The 20,859-nt window shown below is 37.0% G+C and overlaps 1 protein-coding gene across 2 annotated transcripts; it reads left to right on the top strand.

Annotated features, from left to right (window-relative positions):
* The first annotated feature begins 1,730 nt into the window (after positions 1-1,730).
* On the top strand, positions 1,731-20,392 carry Tnpo (transportin 1). Of its 2 annotated transcripts, XM_034981823.2 has the most exons (15): positions 1,731-1,919; positions 2,150-2,482; positions 2,599-2,814; positions 3,465-3,587; positions 3,918-4,013; positions 4,642-4,825; positions 6,533-6,954; positions 7,498-7,809; positions 8,393-8,500; positions 9,370-9,543; positions 10,417-10,588; positions 10,798-10,893; positions 12,147-12,222; positions 14,451-14,753; positions 15,384-20,392. In XM_034981823.2, exons 1-14 carry the CDS (start codon positions 1,815-1,817, stop codon positions 14,731-14,733), a joined length of 2,700 nt encoding a protein of 899 aa, XP_034837714.1. In that variant the 5' UTR covers positions 1,731-1,814; the 3' UTR covers positions 14,734-14,753; positions 15,384-20,392. The 2 variants fall into 2 exon arrangements, with proteins under 2 accessions (XP_034837714.1, XP_069358522.1); XM_069502421.1 differs by lacking the exons at positions 12,147-12,222; positions 15,384-20,392 and having other exon boundaries at positions 14,451-14,656.
* The last annotated feature ends 467 nt before the right edge of the window (positions 20,393-20,859 follow it).

Consider the following 20,859-nt stretch of genomic DNA (forward strand, 5'->3'; position numbering starts at 1 on the left):
GCAAAATTGTAAGTGTTTTCTTCTTCTTTTTTTGTGCTCTTCCAGTAAAAGAAAAATAATCAATTGAATTGTTTTTGTGCTCTCCATTTCATCCCCTTTCAAATGATACCCAACATGACCCTCATTATTGATGTCAAATAAGGTTTAAAATTGTTTGAAGTAGATTTTTTGAAAGGTGCGATTTTTTTGACGCCGAGTGTATTTCATCATCAGTCTTGCTTTCTAAATGTTGTCCTACTATCTCTTTTCATTGTTTAAATGGTTTCATAGAGAGGAGTAGCCAGGTTTTGGAAAGCCATGCAAACATCTGAAAAAATAGTAACATAAAATATGCATTAGTCTATACTTACTTATTGTACTTAATTAGTTGATAGTTGATACCTATAATATAAAAATAACTTAGTCAATAAAGTTCAAAAGAAATGTTGTAAGTACACTTAATTACAAAACAAAAAAATTACAGAATTAGTAGGTAGTTAATAATCCACAGAAATATTATAAATGCATAAGTGTGTCAACCTGTCTGTATGCCAGCTTTTTACAGTAAATTTGTGTAACCGTATATGATGAAAGTTAGTACAGAGATAGCTTGCATCCAGGTAAGGACATGGGCTTCTTTTGTCTTGGAAAAATCAAACAGTTCCCATGGGATTCTCAAAAACCCTAAATCCACGTAGACAAAGTGGTGGTCAGGCTATCTCTGTACCAAACAGATGATCTGTTTGGTACAGAGATAGCTTGCATCAGACGGTTGTAACTTGTAGGCCACTTTTATCCCGGAAAATTGGACTTCTCACGGGATTTCTAAAATAGTTTTTTCGAGCGGACGAAATCGCAGGAATTATATACCTAGTATCATGATAAAATACCTAATGTCCTAATGGTGCCTTAATGGTGCACAGAGTTTGACTCATTAAAGTAATTTTGAGTTAGATTACGAGTGAGCTGATTTTATACTTACCGAATTAGTCACATCCAGACACACATCGAGATCTCCGTGGCATTTTTCTGCACAAATATATTCACAGAAAAATCATATTTTCACAAAGCAAAAACAAGTCCGTAATCCGTAGCCGTGGTCAGTCGTTCAGGCATGAATCGAGTCCGTAAATCAATCCTTAGAATATAGTTATCGAGGTGGTGAAAGGAAATACAGACTACAGAGTCCTGTTATTAAAGCAGGGTCAGATAAATTTAACAGAAATATAAATATTTACTACAGCACACGAAAACATGAAAAGTTGGTTATAATCACAGAGGTTATAATTTATTAATGTCATTAAAATTACAGCAATGTGCCCGCCATCTGTTGACGTCTTTTGTAAACTGTTATCTATTTGTTTAGCCGTGCTCGCGCTTAGATGGCACCACAAGCGAATTTCAATTTGAGATTTTTTAATGTTCTGGAGTTGCACCCCTATGGTCGATACTGATGACGGAATACAAAATGGTAGGTACCTATTGTCACAATACGCATACGGTTGAAACTATCTCTATGGGTTGAAAATTGACACGCTTACAAAGTTACCCGTGACGACAGTACAGTGCGACAGCAAAGAGAGCGCTGCTATACTGCTTGGTGCAGTGCGAGAAAGAATATTTCATAGAAATAAGGAGACACTTGACGGCAACGTTAGTTCCGATTTTCGCCACGCGTCAAGATAGCCTTGTTGCACTCTACAGCATTTTGCTTCCTTTTTTAAACTGGTAACTGTTGGTAAAGTGGTGTAACTGGTAACTCAAAAATCGTCAAATTTTGGCATGGTTGATCTGTACAAGACCGAATAAAATATAGGCATTTTCGTAGAATTATTATGAAAATGGAGTGGAAACCTGAACAAGAAGGATTAAGACAAATACTTACACTTCTTAAGGAGTCCCAATCACCAAACACTGCTACACAAAGAGCAGTTCAACAAGTATCCTTTTACGATTTTCAACTTAACGGCGTGGATGTTTTTTGTGTAATTTACCCGCTTGGTGCTAAATTTGTATGTTATTGCTTTGTTTTATTTCAATAACTAGCTTTGTTTATTTATATATTTCACTGATAAGTAGGAATTCGTTATATCCACGCTCCTAATAAAATCGATTTTTCCGACATGACAGTCATTGACAGCTTTCGATTTCCATAACAATGTTATCTCAGAAATTGGAAGAATTGAACAAGTATCCTGATTTTAATAATTACCTAATTTTTGTTTTGACAAAATTGGTGTCTGAGGAGGAGCCAACGAGGTCACTGAGTGGTTTGATTTTGAAGAACAATGTCAAAGCTCGTTACAATAGCTTTTTGCCAGAAGTGGCGGAGTTTATCAAGCGGGAGTGCTTGTCCGCCGTAGGAGACCCTTCACCATTGATCAGGGCAACAGTAGGCATTATTATCACAACCATCGCTAGTAAAGGAGAGCTAACATCTTGGCCAGAACTTCTACCAGCATTATGTTCAATGCTTGATTCTCAGGATTACAATGTGTGCGAGGTAAGAAATATATGTTTAATTTCTGTACACAAGTCAGTATTATTTGTGTCTTCTCACTTAATATTTATAATGTGTTAATCCTCAATAACCTATGGTTTTATATAATTTATCTTTAGGGAGCATTTGGAGCACTACAGAAAATTTGTGAAGATACAGCTGAGCTACTGGACAGTGATGCACTTAATAGACCTTTAAATGTGTTAATACCAAAATTCTTACAATTCTTTCGGCACTCGTCACCTAAGATAAGATGTCATGCAATTGCTTGTGTCAACTACTTCATTATGGGCCGAACACAGGCTCTGATGTTACATATTGATTCGTTTATAGAGGTAAGTAGTGGGCACCCTTCTTTTATTTTTAAGGTTACAACAACGACTTTTATAAAATGCAGACCTTGGGATAATTTGAAGCGGATAGGACTCTGACACCTATCCTACTTTTCTTTTATCTAAATATGTAAAAGGAAAAGGTGACTGACTGACTGATCTATCAACTCACAGCTTAAACTACTGGACTGATCAGGCTGAAATTTGGCGTGCAGATATCTATTATGACGTAGACATCTGCTAAGAAAGGATTTTTGAAAATTCAACCCGTAAGGGGGTGAAATAGGGGTTTGAAATTTGTGTAGTCTACGCGAACGATGTCGCGAGCATAAGCTAGTTCTATTATAAATTGTTAAATTGAAATTTCTCTCAACCAAGTCTTTTGTATGTTTATCAATCAACAAGCTTCTATTTATGATCAGGAGGTGGATCGCCCAATAAACTCAATCTTGATAAATACATAAAATATAATTTATTATTTTAACAGAAAGACACTTTTTCCAACAATAACGACAACTCATAAGTGACAGACTTACAAATATAGAACGCTATTTTATTCTTTCTTCACTTTAGATGTAATGAGTTTACATACGAGTATATCACGTTCTAATAGCTTCACTCTCATAATACTGTTTTTTTTTGGTTTTTTGTAGAACTTATTTCACTTAGCAGCAGACGAGGACCCAGATGTCAGGAAAAATGTGTGTCATGCCTTGGTATTGTTATTAGAAGTTCGTCTGGATAGACTCATACCACATTTACCAAGCATTATTGAGGTAATTCAATTTTGAAAATATTTTATTTGATTTTTATAATTTCTTCACTGCCCTCCTTAAAATAAAACCAATATTTATTGGGTAGTCCGGCTCTATAATGTTCAAATCTTGAGAAGTAAGCTACATTATATTTTACTAGTCAAGCTACAAAGAACATTAGAAGATTTCTGTACTGTGGATTGCATTGAAAGTAATTAACAAGCCTCTATTTTTTAACTGGTCAAAAGATGGACAGAAATTTTTAAAAACTAAAAAATCATATAAGGGATATAAATATTATAGATTATACTTACTATACAGATTTTGAAACAAGTTTATTATTTCTTTCAGTACATGTTACTGCGCACACAAGATCCTGAGGAAGGAGTAGCATTAGAGGCGTGTGAATTTTGGTTATCCCTTGCAGAACAAAATGTATGCAGAGAGGTAAGCATGTGTAATTCTAAATTACAATAAAGGGAGGGTGATGGATGTCAATGGGATCTTATTACTAAGCCTCTGCTGTCTGTCCATCTGTCTGTCTGTCTGTCTGTGTCTGTCTGTTGGTCGGTCTGGATACTCCAATCTTCTCTATTCTCCAAAAGACATCAATATCTTGGGAATGAAACTCCATATGATTTTCTTTCCTATTCGCGGGTTTAATTTTCTTGACATTTCGATCAATATTGGTCTCATAATAAAAAACTAGATGATGCCTGCAACTTCATCCATGTGGATGTAGGTTTTTGAAAATCCTGTGGGAGCACTTTGTTTTTCAGGATCAAAAAGTAGCCATAATTCATGGGATCAGGGATGCAAGCTATCTCATAGTACCAAATTTCGTTAAAACCCCCCAGAATATTTAACTTGTAAAGGGATGGCATCTCCAAAAAGACTGCTATAAGGGTTCCTTTTTCCGTTTGAGGTGAGGTTTCCTAAAAAATAAAATTACAAAATATTGTGTGTTTTTTAATGATTGGCCCTTGATGATTACTATGGGGTTAGAGGGTTGACTCCTTGTCTCATTCCTCGCGCATCTACTTGCTAGAGGGCTATTCTGTGTTGGTTGTGGCAGGTGCTGGGCCCGCGCCTGCCCGCGCTGCTGCCGGTGCTGGTGCGCGGCATGCGCTACTCGGAGATGGACGTTATCCTGCTTCGCGGCGACCGCGACGACGACGCCGACGACGCGGAGCCCGACCGCGAGTCTGACATCCGCCCGCGCTTCCATAAGCCACGTTCGCACACCATCAAACATAATGGTAAGGTTTATTGTGAAATCCTTGCACTCATTGGGCCACATTCCCACTGACTTAGGTTTGTCATTTTATTTGTATTCTGATACAAGTTAGCCTTTGACTGCTATCTCACCTCGTGGTAAGTGATGTTGCAGTCTAACATGGAAGAGGGTTCACTTGTATCAGAATTAAAAAAATCGAGAACATATAAACTTTGAACATACAGAGTTGGGATGTTGCTATTATTTGCATTTATATCGGCCATTGCGGAGCTTCCGCATCGATTTGAACATCTGCATCCGCATCCGCAATAATCAGTGCGGATGTTCATGCGATCAAAACAGATATAGCGAGGTCGCGAAATGAAAAAATAAGTGTAGTAGACGAGTGGTGCATGCTGTGGAAACGTGCTGATTGACCAATAGGAGTGAAGATTTCAAAAATTCACTTCCCTATCCCTAATATGTACTTTTAAAATATAAAATAAAAAACGTGTCTCAGTTTAAAGATCAATCATGGTACATAGTACATAGATAAAATCTATTTAGAGATGTTACAATTATTATTAAACTAAATTACATTATCTTTTAGCTGTTTTATGTACTTGACCTTTATAGCAACGTGACATGGAATCTAAGTTATTGCAAGATTATAAAATAGATCATTAAGTATATTACAATGTCACATATTATGGAAAATTTAATGTTTAAATAAGTGTCTTTCTTTTGCTCATTTGTAAACACATATTTTGTTGTGTTTATTATTACTGCACTTGAGGTTAACAGATATTTATGTACTGAGTGCGCAAAGTTTAGTATTGTATTTGAGGTACAAAGGGCAGTGAACCTTTTTATCATACCCACAAGTCCACCATTTTGAAAAAACCTCGTTTCAGTGACCAGTGATATAATTAATGCGTAAATCGATAGACTAAGAGATTTCAATCAAAAAGTGTTCAGAAATGAAATGTAAGTGATATACTTTTTGAGATATATAAAGTCATAGAAAAATATTTTTAATGGCTTAGTTTTCTACAGTTTTAAACTCAAATATCTCAGAAAGTACATGCTTACGACATTTCATCAACTTCAGCGGGGAGGGGCAATGCACGCACAACAGACGGAAACGTTTAAGTGCGGAAACCAGCCCAGAGCGAAGAAGAAGAAGAAGACATTTCATCACCGAATGCTTTCTGATTCTAATCACTTACCCGTCGATTGGCACATGTTGTACCACTGGCCGACGAAATGAGGTTTTTCAAAATGGCGAACTTGTAGGTATGCCAGGTTCCACCCCAAAAATGTTTAATACTCCTTGTCAGTGAGTATTGTAGAAAGCGTAGAGAGTTTAATGTTCAATTCAATTAAATTTTGTTTTATGGCGTGCGGCTGGAGTAAATGGGCGCAATTACTTTAATTTTTATTTAGGACGTGTTACATGCGCTTTTCAATACATGGCTTGGGTATTAAAGTGTGTCTATTGCAACTTGTAATTGTAACATAATAACTATTGTGTTATGAAATGAGATGCATTTGTGTATTGCGCCGCGCTCACTTTGCATGCGTTTTTGTACGAAATTTGATCGTGCGAACACGTTATCCAGTATCCAGCATCCAGTGTGAGCGTTAGTAGTTATAGGATTAGGATCATTCGTACCTTTTCGTACGTGTTCGCACTTGTTCGCAATTTCATACGACACCGTGGTGTTAGAACGAGATGGTGTCGTTGCAGCGGGCGCGGGCGACAGCAACATGTCGGGCGGCGGCGAGTCGGACGACGAGGAGGAGGGCGCGGATGACGACGGCTCGCTGTCGGACTGGAACCTGCGCAAGTGCAGCGCGGCCGCGCTCGACGTGCTGGCCAACGTGTTCGGCGCCGACCTGCTGCCCGTGCTCTTCCCCATCCTCAAGGAGACGCTGTTTCACGACGACTGGGTCATCAAGGAGTCGGGCATCTTGGCGCTGGGCGCGGTGGCGGACGGCTGCATGGGCGGCATGGTGCCGCAGCTGCCAGACCTGGTGCCGTACCTCGTGTGCTGCCTGGGCGAGCGCAAGGCGCTGGTGCGCGCCATCACCTGCTGGACTCTGTCGCGCTACTCGCACTGGATTGTGTCGCAGTCGCACGACCTCTACCTGCGCCCTGTCATGGCTGAGGTTTGTACCATTGTAGTAATAGTGAACCGGCTAGGGAGATTCGCGCACACTTGTCGTAAGAGGCGGAAAGTAGCGGCTCGAACCAAACAGGTGCCAAGCAGGAAGCCACGGAGGAAGAGCGAGATCTCAGTCGTGAATTATGACTAGCCCTTGAAGGGGCAGAATGCAAAGGTAAAAAGAATTTGTACGAAGCTAATAAGGCGCTCCAGAAAAACGTTAAGCCGTTGTTGCCGAATGTTTCTACTTTTATGGTGCTGACTGGTGGCTAATAAAATTATTGTCCATTTTCAAATCATGATAATGTGTAACCTACAGACCTTTTTTAAAAAAAACATGAGTGGAATTTTATGTTTCTCTGATTGCAAAATAAATTAACAAGACAGTGGATATGAACTAGCGTTTTAAGCTGCATACATTTTTAAATCTAAAATTTCTTTGGCTATTGTGTCCATCTGGATCAAATTGGCTTGTTTGGTTAGGTGCACAACTCGAAACCACCTTTCACAAATCACACAGAATACACGCGACCATTTGTTGTTACAGCTGTTAAAACGAGTGTTAGACAACAACAAGCGCGTGCAAGAGGCAGCGTGCTCGGCGTTTGCCACGCTGGAGGAAGAGGCTTGCACGGAGCTGGTGCCGTACTTGGGCCACATCCTGCAGACACTCGTGTCTGCCTTCAGCCGCTACCAGCACAAGAACTTGCTCATACTGTACGACGCGATCGGCACGCTGGCCGATTCCGTGGGCCACCATCTCAACAAGCAGGAGTACATCAACCTGCTGATGCCCCCCCTCATAACCAAATGGAATGTTTTGAAAGACGAGGACAAAGACCTTTTCCCACTTTTAGAGGTAAGTTTCTCAGTACATTATATGTTTGTTATTAATGTCTTACAACGATTGTACATGGCCGCAAAATAGACAAAACTACCCATATTATAAATGCAAAAGTGTGTTTGTTGGTTTGTCCTTCAATCACGTCACAACAGCGCAACGGATTGACGTGATTTTTTGCATGGCAATAGGCATGGGTATAAACCTAAATCCACGCGTACGAAGTCGCGGGCATCAGCTAGTATAAAATATATTGTGCATTGCCCATTTCCTATTTACGACCTATACACAAACTTTGGAGAAAATTAAATCAATAGCCTCAAGGTCTTAAAATAGTGTCATTCTTTTCGCATGAAAAATGTCTTAAAAGGACGACGGAAAGAACCATAGTGATCAAATATAATTTATCTGTCGAATTGTCCATGGTAGTCCTAATGAGTATACCTTATTTTCTTCAAAAGTTAAATATGTTACTTGGATCATTAGGTTTTACCATTCGCCAAATAGGGCCTTTCTTTTCGACATGCAAAAGTCTGTAAATTATGACACTACTTGACAGCCAACGAGTGGTCCACGATTCTACTCTCGTAATTTTTTCCAGTGCTTATCATCAGTGGCAACAGCATTGCAATCGGGATTCCTGCCATACTGCGAACCGGTGTTCAAGAGATGTGTATCACTAATAGAACAGACATTAAATCAAAACATTGTGAGTCATTTCTCTTATTATGTTTCACCACTTTATTAACTAGCATAACGAATTTCACACCCTATTTCAGATACAAGAAAGCTTAAAATTAAATATTCTGAGTGGTGCTTAAAAGACAATACCATCAAAGTGACTATATTAACAGCTGATTAGATTAAATAACGCAATGGGAAACTTACACGGACATACTATATGTTTGTAAAAAAATCAGGTCTATTAAAACTATCTTTTGCGTGTGGCTATGCACACAGTAGATTAAAAAAATATATATTTCGAAAGTCTGTAACAACTGGGTATAAGTACTTTTGAAAAAGGTTTCGAATTAAAAAAGTTAAAAATTGAAATATTTAAAAAAACTGATCTGGTAATAATATCATAATATCTCGATTCTTAGTTGATTGTGAGTAAATCTATGTTAAAAGTCGGCGGCCCGATTATTATCGGGCCTACAAAAAGTATAATGTGGGCGGAGCGCCTAAAGAGATACTCATACACTCGGATAACAGAGACGTCTATATAGAATACAGTACGCGGCAGAAAGTAATGTACTCGATGTAGAAGAAGCAGGCAGATTTGTAGAGCATTGTCTGTGTCGTTGAGACCGACAAAACGTCATATAGGTATGAGTGACAGAGACAACGCTCTACTAAGCCGAAATGTCATTCTAAAGGCCGATGTACATTACTTTCTGCCGCGTACGGTAATTATGTGGGCTCAAAGGGTAGGAATTATACCGACTAGCAGAAATAGGCAGAACATTATTAACATTACTAAGTAGTAGATTATTTGTTCAGGTAGCCGGCTCGTCCGCAGTCGTCAAGGGTGTCGTTTCACTGTATGTAATACCATAAATGAGTCCTACGTTACAGGCCAACACACAAAGTCCGGAGCAGTTCGAGGCGCCGGATAAGGACTTCATGATAGTGGCGCTGGACTTGCTCAGTGGACTGGCGGAAGGCTTGGATGGACACATCAACCACTTAGTGCTCAACTCTAACCTCATGCAACTCTTGTACCAGTGCATGCAGGATCCTATGCCCGAGGTACATTATGCTCAGTTGACTGATTAGTTTATAACTTTATATACACTTCACTTGCTCAGAGTACTGGCGGAGGGCTTGGACGGCACTTAGCGCTCAACTCTAATATCATGCAAATTTCTGAAAATAATGTAGGGGGAAGTGGGGCCGATAGATGGGGGCATATTAACAAAGATATTTTCCAAAAAATGATATGAAATGTGCACATTTCATACCCTATAGATTGGTTTTTTTGTAACTACATATTAGCACCTGCACAACAGTGAATTGTATGTCTGACTTACAATGGCACCGATTCCGTTGTCTTTCTCTAAACAAAATTTAGAGTATCGGCATCCTTTTCTTTTTAATAATGCTAAAAAAGGAACGGAACATGACTTTCACATTTAAAGACTCTAAATTTTAGTGCACAATACAAATTTAAACAGTAGGTTTGCGACTGCGCGCTAAAATCACGGGTTTTAACATCTAAAAATTAAATTTAAAACTGTCAAACTGTGTCTGTCCTTTTTATATTACATTAGTAAGAAGAGCATGTGAATACTCTAAAATTAGGTTGGCCTCAGAATCAGTACCATTGTCATTTTATAAATTTTGTTTATATATTGTGGAAAATAATTGTAACTCACAAAAAACTGTAAAATACTTATAATAATAACATATAAACTAAACAAAGGTGTAGATTTTCTCTTGTTGACAAACATTTTCAAAGTTGGATAGCGTTTAGGCTTAATAGCAGTTAATAAGCTTTTTAAATCTTTGATGCGCTCTCCTGTAAAGTTACAAAAAATGAGATACGATGTTTTTCCTTGCAGGTGTCGAAATATAAAAATTAAATTCTCTACCCCCTAAATGCCCCTTGTTTGTCGTTGGCAGGTGCGGCAGTCGTCGTTCGCACTTCTGGGCGACCTGACGAAGGCGTGCTTCCAGCACGTGCTGCCCTACATCCCCGAGTTCCTGCCCATTCTGGGCATGAACCTCAACCCCGAGCTCATCTCCGTCTGCAACAACGCCACCTGGGCGATCGGCGAGATTAGCATCAAACTGGGTAGGACTTTTTTAATTTATAAAGTATCGCTTGGCTGCAATCAAACCTGCTGGCAAGTGGTGATGCAGTCTACGATGGAGCGCGCTTGCCTAAAAGATACGATCAGTTATCAATCTGCTCGATTGCTCGATATTTATAGATTCGTCATCGATCGGTTTTTGTTTTTGAAATTATGTGAAACTGAAACTAAACTAAAACTTCAATTTCAGGTCCTGAAACATCAAAATATATACCATTAGTACTGAATCATCTAGTAGAAATTATCAACAGGCCAAGCACTCCTAAAACATTATTAGAAAACACAGGTGAGTGAACCACAAGCGTTCAGTAAAAATTATGTTTAGTACATATTAAACATCAGTCTTATGTTCTTATGATATGTTTATTGCTAGAAAATTTTAAAGATTTTTTGGTGGCAGTCATATTTCTTAATATATTTTTCCCTTCACAGCTTTACATTGGTTTTCTGTTTTCATTATATATTTGTTCTCTATGTTTGTAATAATACGTTAACAATTTAAATAATTCAGAATTTTTAACCGAATACATATATATTACCTACATTATATGATTACAATTTTGTCTGAACTACATATAACAAATTATAATAATAATTGAGTTGTATTGTTTGTGAAAATATATTGTTTGATGTGTATCCTTTATATACTTGTATGTAGACTTAACAGTCGAACAAGCTCTTGAAACTTACAATAACACGGCTAGCGAAGCAGACGACTAATTGAATCATTGCATCTTATGATCATCTGAGTAGTGGGGAGTACGTCGCATCGCGTGCGACGTAGAGGCGTAGCGCGGACGGTCGACACCGGAACGTCTTGCGCGGCTGACTACAGTCTTTCCACTTAGTTTCCACTTAATTTTGGTGTTACCCTCAATTTTTTTTAAATACCCTAATTTAGGGCGCAGTAGCAATTATATCACGTTAAATTTAACAACATTTTTGCACGTTTTGTACATTATTTCAAGGACCTTAAATCTTGAATCTTGTGACAAAGGTGTTTAGTTACAATTTTCTTCTATTATAATTGTAATCTAAAAATTACATTACGATTAGGAATACCTAGCTAATTAGTTATTATAGGTACCTATAAAATTGCAATTATTCAGCAGTGCATATAGTGAAAAATTTTTAATTCTGCCCTTTCTAGCCCTTTTGCGCTTATCCTCTTAGATCAATCTAAAAAAAAGTAGAAATTTACATTGGGTGGGTATAAAAAATACCACCTGAAGGTCGATTACACCCCAAATTGCTCTAAATCTCAGTCTACATAAAAAAAACGCCCTTATTCGTAGCTAGAGTTAACAGTCGTGTAGCTCTAAAATGGGGTGAAATGCCTAAAAGTGGAAGTACTGGCTGGCGGTGCCGGCCGCCCGCGGTCCGATATTTATTTGACTAGCTGTTAGTTTGAACTGTTTTCACATTATTTATCTTTGTAACACTAATTTGTTGCTGTCATTATGTAATTGGATATGTTTTGAATGGTTTGTTGATTTGTTTTCTTGGTTTTGTTCTCGGTTGTCGTGTTGTGGCGCGTAGCGATTACTATCGGTCGGCTAGGTTATGTGTGCCCCCACGACGTCGCACCCGTTTTACATCAATTTGTACGCCAGTGGTCTGTAGTCAAATTTTTTTTATTATTACTTTATATTTACGATTACGTTTTAATATCTAATAAGTTGTTCGTTGGTATTATTTCGATCGTGGATGGTGTTCGTTCGTGGCTTGTTGCTATTATATTGTTTTACCCGATTAGTTGTTACCGTTTAGTTGGCATGAACTGTGACGCCTCCCCGAGCCACACACTGGGCACGATATAGGGGTGGTTTCAGTTCGATCATCTTAATTTCAGTGCTGTACTATATGTGTGTTGAACACCATCCGCTTTCTTAATATATATAACGCTAATTTTATATCGATTATTTTGTCCAAACTGCGAGACAAATACGTCCTTAATGTTATCAAAGTTGCCGTTGATTTTGTTTGCAAATTATTATTATTATTTCTATTATATTTTATATCCGTATTTGTTTCCAGTTTGGACTGTAATTTATATTCGGTGTCTATATAAGTAATATTATTATTTTGCTTTTACACTTAGTTACTATTATGTACACTTTAACCATATTATACATATCTTTTGATATATAATATTTAGTGTAATAATAAGGCTATTCTCTCCATTTCTTTTATCTTTTTTTGAGAATACTTCCTGAGTACCCGTTAATTAAACTGTATCCATTATTTTCTAGATTTACCGTGTGCAGTATTTTTTGATTTGCATTCGATCAATTATTAATTTGCTCTTTTATTCTTTTTATTCTTTCATAGACTGCATTTATTATATGGGTCAAGTTTTTTATTAACAGCGTCATTTTTCATTTCATAAATCTCTACGAGTTATCACAATGAGCAACAGTTTGACTTTTGGAAGAAAATTAGTGTTATTAAAAGAAAAGAAAAGAAAAAATGTAAAAATCTTAAAATGGATTAAACAAAATATGATGCATATTAGTATACTCCTTTTCTTTCTTAAGTTATTCTTGTTGTAGTTGATGTAATAGAAGCGCGTTTAAATAAAAGGCTCAAAGCTGTATAAATTTAACCCTAGATAATATACCCAATATTACAAACGCCGATTCGACAAAAAGTTTCTGTTTTAATAAAAGGATTTTTGGTGACGATGATGCCCTTCACTCGCATCTTCATTGTCGTGACAGACCTGTTATCGCGTCGGCAGATTGTAATGTCCATCAATTATAATTAAACTCATAATAATATTTTTACGCACGAACGCTAAACATGAAAATTCAGTGTATCTTTAAACTGGAGCCGTATAGGGAATTCAACCAAAGGGGTTACAGGAAAATTGTTTTGGACGAAAATCGTTCTATTTTATGTTTCTCTGTTTTGTGGTGCTGTTTTTTATTTTTCTTTCAAAAAGAATAAAATTATAAAATGTTCACTTTCTTATGAAAGACAATTTAGTTCAAAGACATCAAACAAAGTACCTAGCGTACCAATTAACGCCTCTATATCTACCATCCATGGCATGAAGGCATACCGCGTGCGAATGCGTCCGTGTGCTAACTTCAAGGTTCAAACAGTTTCTCTGTATCTTCTTCGGCTTCAGAATTCCCTGTACAGCCTTTGATAATAGTTTATGAAACTGTTACTTAATAGAAGTTATTAAAATACAAGAGTTAGTTTCAAAATAGAGCTGTAGGTGAGTTTTTTGATAGAATCACTCAAGTGTTTTTAATTTTAATACTTAGTTTATACATATGCAGTTTCATACACTACTTTATCTAAACTCATATCTTAAAATCCAATCCACAGAACCTTGGTAACGTCTTGGTAATATTTTACGCAATATTATCTTGATATTGAAGGTAAAGATTGTTCGTCTTTTTTGTTTTTGATCCCAGAATGTCAGATCTAGTCCAATTCTTTTCAGTACATACATTTTTCCCCAAAATAAAATTTTACATTTAAGACGTAAGGCGTCTTAATCCAAGAAGGCATCGCTCCTCCAGTCTCCACGTATGACATAAAATGACTGACAATGTACAAATGCAGTACGGCGAAAAGGGGCTAGAACCCAGAGCCGTGAAACCTCCTTGAGTGAGCCATAGTATATTTTAATTTCATTTTCTTTTCATGCTAATTTCATGCTGTATATGTTAATAAAATATGCCACTCTTTTTGATTTTATAATCATGATTTTAAGGTATGAGTGTAGGTAAATAATTGAAACACTGAGCAATCATGTTAGCGATGAGAACTTGAGAGTAGATATCGGAGGAGCGTAACTCGTGAGGCATGAGTGTGTGTGGGGCGCAGGTGCACGTCGCTGCGCAACATCCGCGACAACGACGAGAAGGACTCGGCGTTCCGCGGCATGTGCCAGATGATCCAGGTGAACCCGGGCGGCGTGGTGCCCGACTTCATGTTCTTCTGCGACGCCGTGGCCTCGTGGTCGCACCCCAAGGACGACCTGAAGGAGATGTTCACCAAGATCCTGCACGGCTTCAAGGCGCAGGTGGGCGACGAGAACTGGCGCCGCTTCGCCGACCAGTTCCCCGTGCAGCTCAGCGCGCGCCTGGCCGCCATGTGCGGCATATAGGCGCCTCCGGGGGAACCATGGTGAGTGCCACTGCCGGCCGCTGTGCTCCCGAGTGAGGCGAAGCGTGCAGCCGTCGCACGAGAGCGTCCAGACGCTACGCGCTTTTGCTGAGCTGGTTGTACGGCTGCACGCTCCGCAGTTCGCGCGGCACTTAGATCGATCAATCAATCAATTTATTCAATAAAATGTAGGTACAATTATGTCGAAACACTGAATTCCTTACTCTCCTGAACTTCTGAACTGATTTGCCTATTTCGGCAAAAGAAAATTTAAAATGTTTATTTTAAAATTTCTTTTGATTTTTAGATGCCTAAACAAAATTCCGTTAACCTCATAGAAATGTCACCCGCTGCGATTTGAGATTCCGTGGTTTTTGCGATTCGCGATATCAAAGCACTTAAGTACTTTTATTCCCGAATTTAAATGTTCTGTGAATTGCGCGAGAAGCAATGCAATTTACAGTAATCAGTCAATCATCTTTTTAGCTCGCTACCAATTATACCCGTTTTATCGATTGTGACACAGTCACAGTATAAAACTTACGCATGCTGTATATATTATTATTATACACCTTATTTGTACCACCACAAGAAAGAAAATAACAATACAAGAACAGAAAACACATTATTTATATATTTATTGTGTGGCAGGGGAACCAATGTCAGCACGGGTCGGGAAGACATTGACGGCGACGGCTCTCGCGCCGCGCCCGCCGCTCCAGTACCTGAGCCGCTCACTCGACAGACTCGCTTACATTAAGTGTATCGTATCGACAACGCTCGGGGAACCCTTGTGGAGGGCAGCCGGCGCGCGCAGAGCGTCGCGGGGCGCTGGGCTTACTTGTTAGTGTTCGTGAACCGTGAATGTCGCGCGTTGCGTGCTTGCGTGCCGTTTATACGTTATAGGACATGTGCAGTTGTCGCCTGTTGTAGTTCACGCGCCGCCGCATAGCGGTGTTGTCGGAGACGTGGTCGATAAGGAGTGTGACCAAATTGCGCGACAACTGATATATGTAGCTGACAATAGTCGTAATGCAAGAAGCGCCGCGCGAGTCAAACGTGGCACTACAATGTAGGCAGTACAATTTTTAGTGACGCTTATGATTCGAAAATTGTATGCCTAGGTTTAAGTTCAGCAAGTTAATTTCTGTTAGGCCTGGACGTAAAACACGACGGGACTGCACGCCATGCGCCAGAACGTCACACGCGCACTCGACGCTCTACAGTGTCAACGCTTTCGTACAAGTTCCTTTTATGACAACTGTTTGGAGCGTTGGACGTTACCGTCGCACGTCTCAAGCCTCAATTGCTTTAAAATTATGTTAGAAAGTAGTTTTTTTTTCGTATGGAAATTACTTGCGGTTGCCGTGTACAATTTGGTCACACTTAATTTTTGTGCCCATATAGGCAGACCGCAATGCAACGCAAAAAATGATTGAATTGATTTCATACATTTTTCTTTACTAGCAACACAGCTGCAATCGCCACAACGATGTACCAGATTTTGTCTCGCTAGTATTTTATACTTCATAATAAAAATAAATGTATAAAACCGATTAAAACAAATTTTTATTCGTTTGTATTGCCGTGCGGTCCACCTGTATGAGTGCGCTCATTATTCTCACGTAAACCTTAAAATAGCCGTAGTTCGTACTGTGAGTATGATTAAATATTTTTTGAATTGGTTTTAAAATGGACATGAATGTCTACCTTATGTTCCAGAAAATCGTAACTCATTCGTCGCAGTAATATATTGTCATAGTGGAACATTTTAAAATGTTAACGTTTGTATTGAGGGTTAGGTTTACAGTCGCACACGGCATCGGAGCGATGCGATGTCTCAGTACATTGATTATTTCACTGCAGTTATTGATTGTCATTTACCTGTTTTATTACAAAAGCTTCCGGTAGAGCCGATGTTCTGCCTTTATATTTTAGTTATCCTTCGTCGTGCGCTTGTGTTTACTTCAATAATGAATAATATTTATATCGATTATAACCTTTTATATGTTACATATAAAGTTTGTAATAGTTTTGGAAAATGTATACCGATAAATGATTGTAAATGAAATATCTTAGAGTTATTATATTTGTCAGAAAGCATTTATTAACTCCTCTGCTGAACTTTTTTTTAAATTAAAATATATTTAAAAATAGTTAAAATTGATGTGTTAACTACTATTTAAAATATAAATTACAAGACTTAGTGAAAATCGAGAATTTATATCAACTGTGATTTGCGACTGGTTTATTTTGACTAATATATTATTATGTGTACGATTATAATATGTCTGTGTCGGTGTAGATAATAGATATACTGGTTTGATAGATTTTATGTGAGCTAGATTTCTGCTATATTATATACCAAATAGTATTTTTACGTTGTATTTTGTTTTAATGGATTTATATGTCTAAGTTGCCCTCATGGAACAATGAAATATAATATTGATTTATGTTTCACATAATGTAATATATTATTTACTCTCGCTTAGTGGAATTGTAGACCAGATTGTGTGATTAAAATCAACCTCACTCACTTTTATGAACGGTATCCTCTAACAAAGATGTACTTAATGTTACAGCTAATATTGGCAAGCGACAATTTCACAACCAACTTTATAACAATCTATTCCACGAGGGGAAACTTACACAATTGATATAAAGTATTATTTGTGTATATTTAATAATAGTAATATTATGTATATGTAAATACATATTGAGTTGTATATTATTATATTATTGTATGCTAATGAAATTGTTACTTTTTTGTTTTAAAAAAGCTAAAAAGTCTGACTTTTAACCACTTGTTATTGAGACATTTATTTTTCTTTTTCAGATACAGAACAGGCTCCATTCTAAAGTTTGCTCAATTTGAAAAACAATATAATTACATAATTATTATATTACGTAAATAAAGAACTTTGGATTTATTTTATTTTATTGAAATAAAATAAATTCAAAATTTTTCAAGACTTACTCTTTTGATATTATAAATTTTTAAAAAATGCTGAGAAAGATTTTATCCGCCCCAGATTGAGAGCGTTAGATCGGAGCCTGTGTAATGTGGGGATCTGAAAATTAGTAGTTCGAATGAACATTAGTATATTTTGCAATCGTAGGGTTAAGTGTGCAGTGGAATATAATAGAGGTTTTCGGGGATACAGTAAATTTTACATTCCTTGGGAGTACATTTTTGCCCTTGTTACTTTTTTATAGTATTTTCAAGAAAAATTCGGGAGCCTATTATATATTAATTGTTATATACAACTAAATTGTGTGTAATGTTTCTATATATATTTACCCCACAAGTGCGTCCTCGGATCCTGAAATCCTAGTCAGTTCCTACATCCTGAATCCTGTCTAGTCCCAATCCTTGTCAAGTGCCAACGAAGCCCAGTGCGGATGAGCGATTGGTTTGTGATTCTGACAACAAGCGCGCGTGGACCATTTAGTGTCACTTTCGACCATCGTCCATCAATTCACGATATATGAATATAATATTAACTATATGATATCGTGCAAATAAAATCTTTAGAGACAACCCTCAGTCACACTAGTATATCGGTCGATCATAAATTGATCATGATTCATGCGTGCTTATTTGGAACGCGAAGGGTAAAATATTTGGTAGCTCTTATCTCAAAACTATTAATAAAAATTTAAAATGTTATTGTATAAGTGAAACACGTTTTAAATATTATACGGGTGTCCTCGTAATTTATTTTTAAGGCTAGTAATTTTTGTCAACATTATTAAACGTAGTATTGTTTTCCTAAAAACCGTGATAATAGCTGATTAAGTGATTGTGTGAGTGAGCGAGACGGCGTTCGTGAGGCACGATTCCTATCCTCGAGGCATAGTTTTTATGTATTTTAGTTGTTTTGGTTACGAGCATGAGTTGCGTAGAATGCGTATCATGCGGCACATACATTCATATCGTAGTTTTGTGTTGTGAATCATAATATTATCGTAAACAAATTTTGTTGTGGTTAAGACATCAATGGCGTTAAGACCAAAATTCTTTTAATTTTTTTTTATAAATTTGGCGATTAAGAACACCATGTTCCTACAATATTATAATGAACTGATTAAAAATCAATAAATATTAAGACTGAAAATTATATTTTAAAAATAAAATATTAATTCATTTAAATATCATCTCAATCTGCTCACCGCGGAACAAAGTCGCCAAATATAATAATACATATTATATTTAATCGTTTCGCCACAATAAAACTATCCGTTCACAATACATAAAAGTAGTAGTAATCGTGCATGTAATTGGAATGTACAAATGTTATATAATAAAGTAACCATGTAATAAAATAATAAATAGATAAAATTGCACAGTTTACCTAAAATTGTTTTTATATAATTTATTGTACGTATAATCCTTGTACTTTAATTACATCATTTACGATATATATTTGCCATCTATAAACTAAATTATATGGATCGTACTTACGTATCTATTTTGATATTCGTGTTATATTTATTATACTAACTTATAAATAAGTATTTTCTGTACCGATTATTATTATTTATTACTATTGTTTTACCTGTTTCAAACAAATTGACGCCGTACCTGTTCAGTTGGTATAGTTTTTTCTTCTAAAAGTATGAAATTATTTTTGTATTAAAATAAGGGCTAACAAGGCAAAATTGGACGTGAGATTAACTAAGTGCATAGAGAGCCAAAAGTGGTCATTTATTAAAAACAATATCCTGCTATTAGTGCTGGCTGGAGAAATAATTATTTTCTACCGCAAGTTATTAGCTTGTAAATTCGTTAACTGATAAGGATTAATTTTACTGAAGTGTCTAACAGTCTTTCGGAGCCGGTGTAATTATCTCAATAACTAGTAGCCCAGAACGAAATAAGATCTACCCTCTTGTCTTTCTCTCTATCCCTAGTTTTTGTAAATTGCAAAAACCAGAAGCTCGCAAAAGAGGTTATGCATGTAGTGAGCCTATGAGGCCGACTGCACCGAAGCGAGCAGGCGACATCTGTAGCGAAACGAACGTAGGTCTAGTATGTGAAGCTGAATGAAGAGACCACGGAGCGAGCGTTTATAACAATCAGCTAAAGTACTATAGCGGCATACTGGACACTATATATTAACTATTGAAAATTAAAAAACCTAATTAGTTTTAGAGAACAAACACAACCTAAACTTACGTAAGTTTCATTATTTCTTGTGCTTCCACTAGTGGCAGGATATTTTTTTAAATAAAATAACTACTAGTGGTAGTCTAGTTTTATTACCTAATTTCAATGAATTATATGCTTGTTTATAAACTGTTGGACTCCAACATTTCCATTTCGTTCTGTGAGTACAGTTTAATGATAACTATGTCGTAAATAAATTCATCTATTACTCTATAGGTAAGTCAACACTACCTCTTATGCAAGGCCTAATCATAGGCGTAGACGCATCCGCAAAAAAAGTAAGTAATGTGTTTTGTAAAAATATTGTTTCATCCAAATCTGTACTCACTGTTTAACTAAATTGTACATGATTTGTCACTGTTACAATTAATTTGCAGTAACTGCGGAATTGTTAAGTGTAACTTATTTTATAAGTTCTGGTTGTAACACAATAACCTCACCACAGACATTACCATACATTTCGTTAATAAAGCACTCATTGTTCGATAAATGGATTTTATTTTACTGGACAAACCTTCACTTTATAATTATAAATCCGGCGACCCCGGATGGGTTCGAAACTAGTCGGGCTAACGTCGACTATACACGTGAGTACAGCCGGGACAGATATTATTTTTAATGGAAATCGCTCACGGTAGTTTAAACGCTAAAAAACCTTTAATTCATCAAAATAATATATTATGCATATCTAGTCAGATAAATTTTGATTGCGATGGTGAATGAAGATTGAAGATAAACAAGATCCGTTAAAGCACCGAGGACAACTATATAAATGTTCCACTATATGCGGCATCTTATAGTAACAATGTGTTTCATGTTCCGACGGACATCGGTGTCCGCACTCCAGACTCCTGTCAGTCATCCGACCCGTTTTCAGTCCGTTATTACGAACATTTATAAGTTAAGAACAGATTATAGCTAAAGCTATCTATACTATAGGTACCTATTCTAATATTA

Source organism: Maniola hyperantus, chromosome 2, assembly GCF_902806685.2.
Source record: "Maniola hyperantus chromosome 2, iAphHyp1.2, whole genome shotgun sequence".
NCBI lineage: Eukaryota > Metazoa > Arthropoda > Insecta > Lepidoptera > Nymphalidae > Maniola > Maniola hyperantus.

Bases quoted from the DNA above. Each gene is read 5' to 3' on its own strand.
- Tnpo (XM_034981823.2), top strand. From the start codon at position 1,815: ATGAAAATGGAGTGGAAACCTGAACAAGAAGGATTAAGACAAATACTT. The intron at 2,483-2,598 runs GTAAGAAATATA...ATTTATCTTTAG, and splicing joins AGGATTACAATGTGTGCGAG to GGAGCATTTGGAGCACTACA. The intron at 10,589-10,797 runs GTAGGACTTTTT...CTTCAATTTCAG, and splicing joins CGAGATTAGCATCAAACTGG to GTCCTGAAACATCAAAATAT.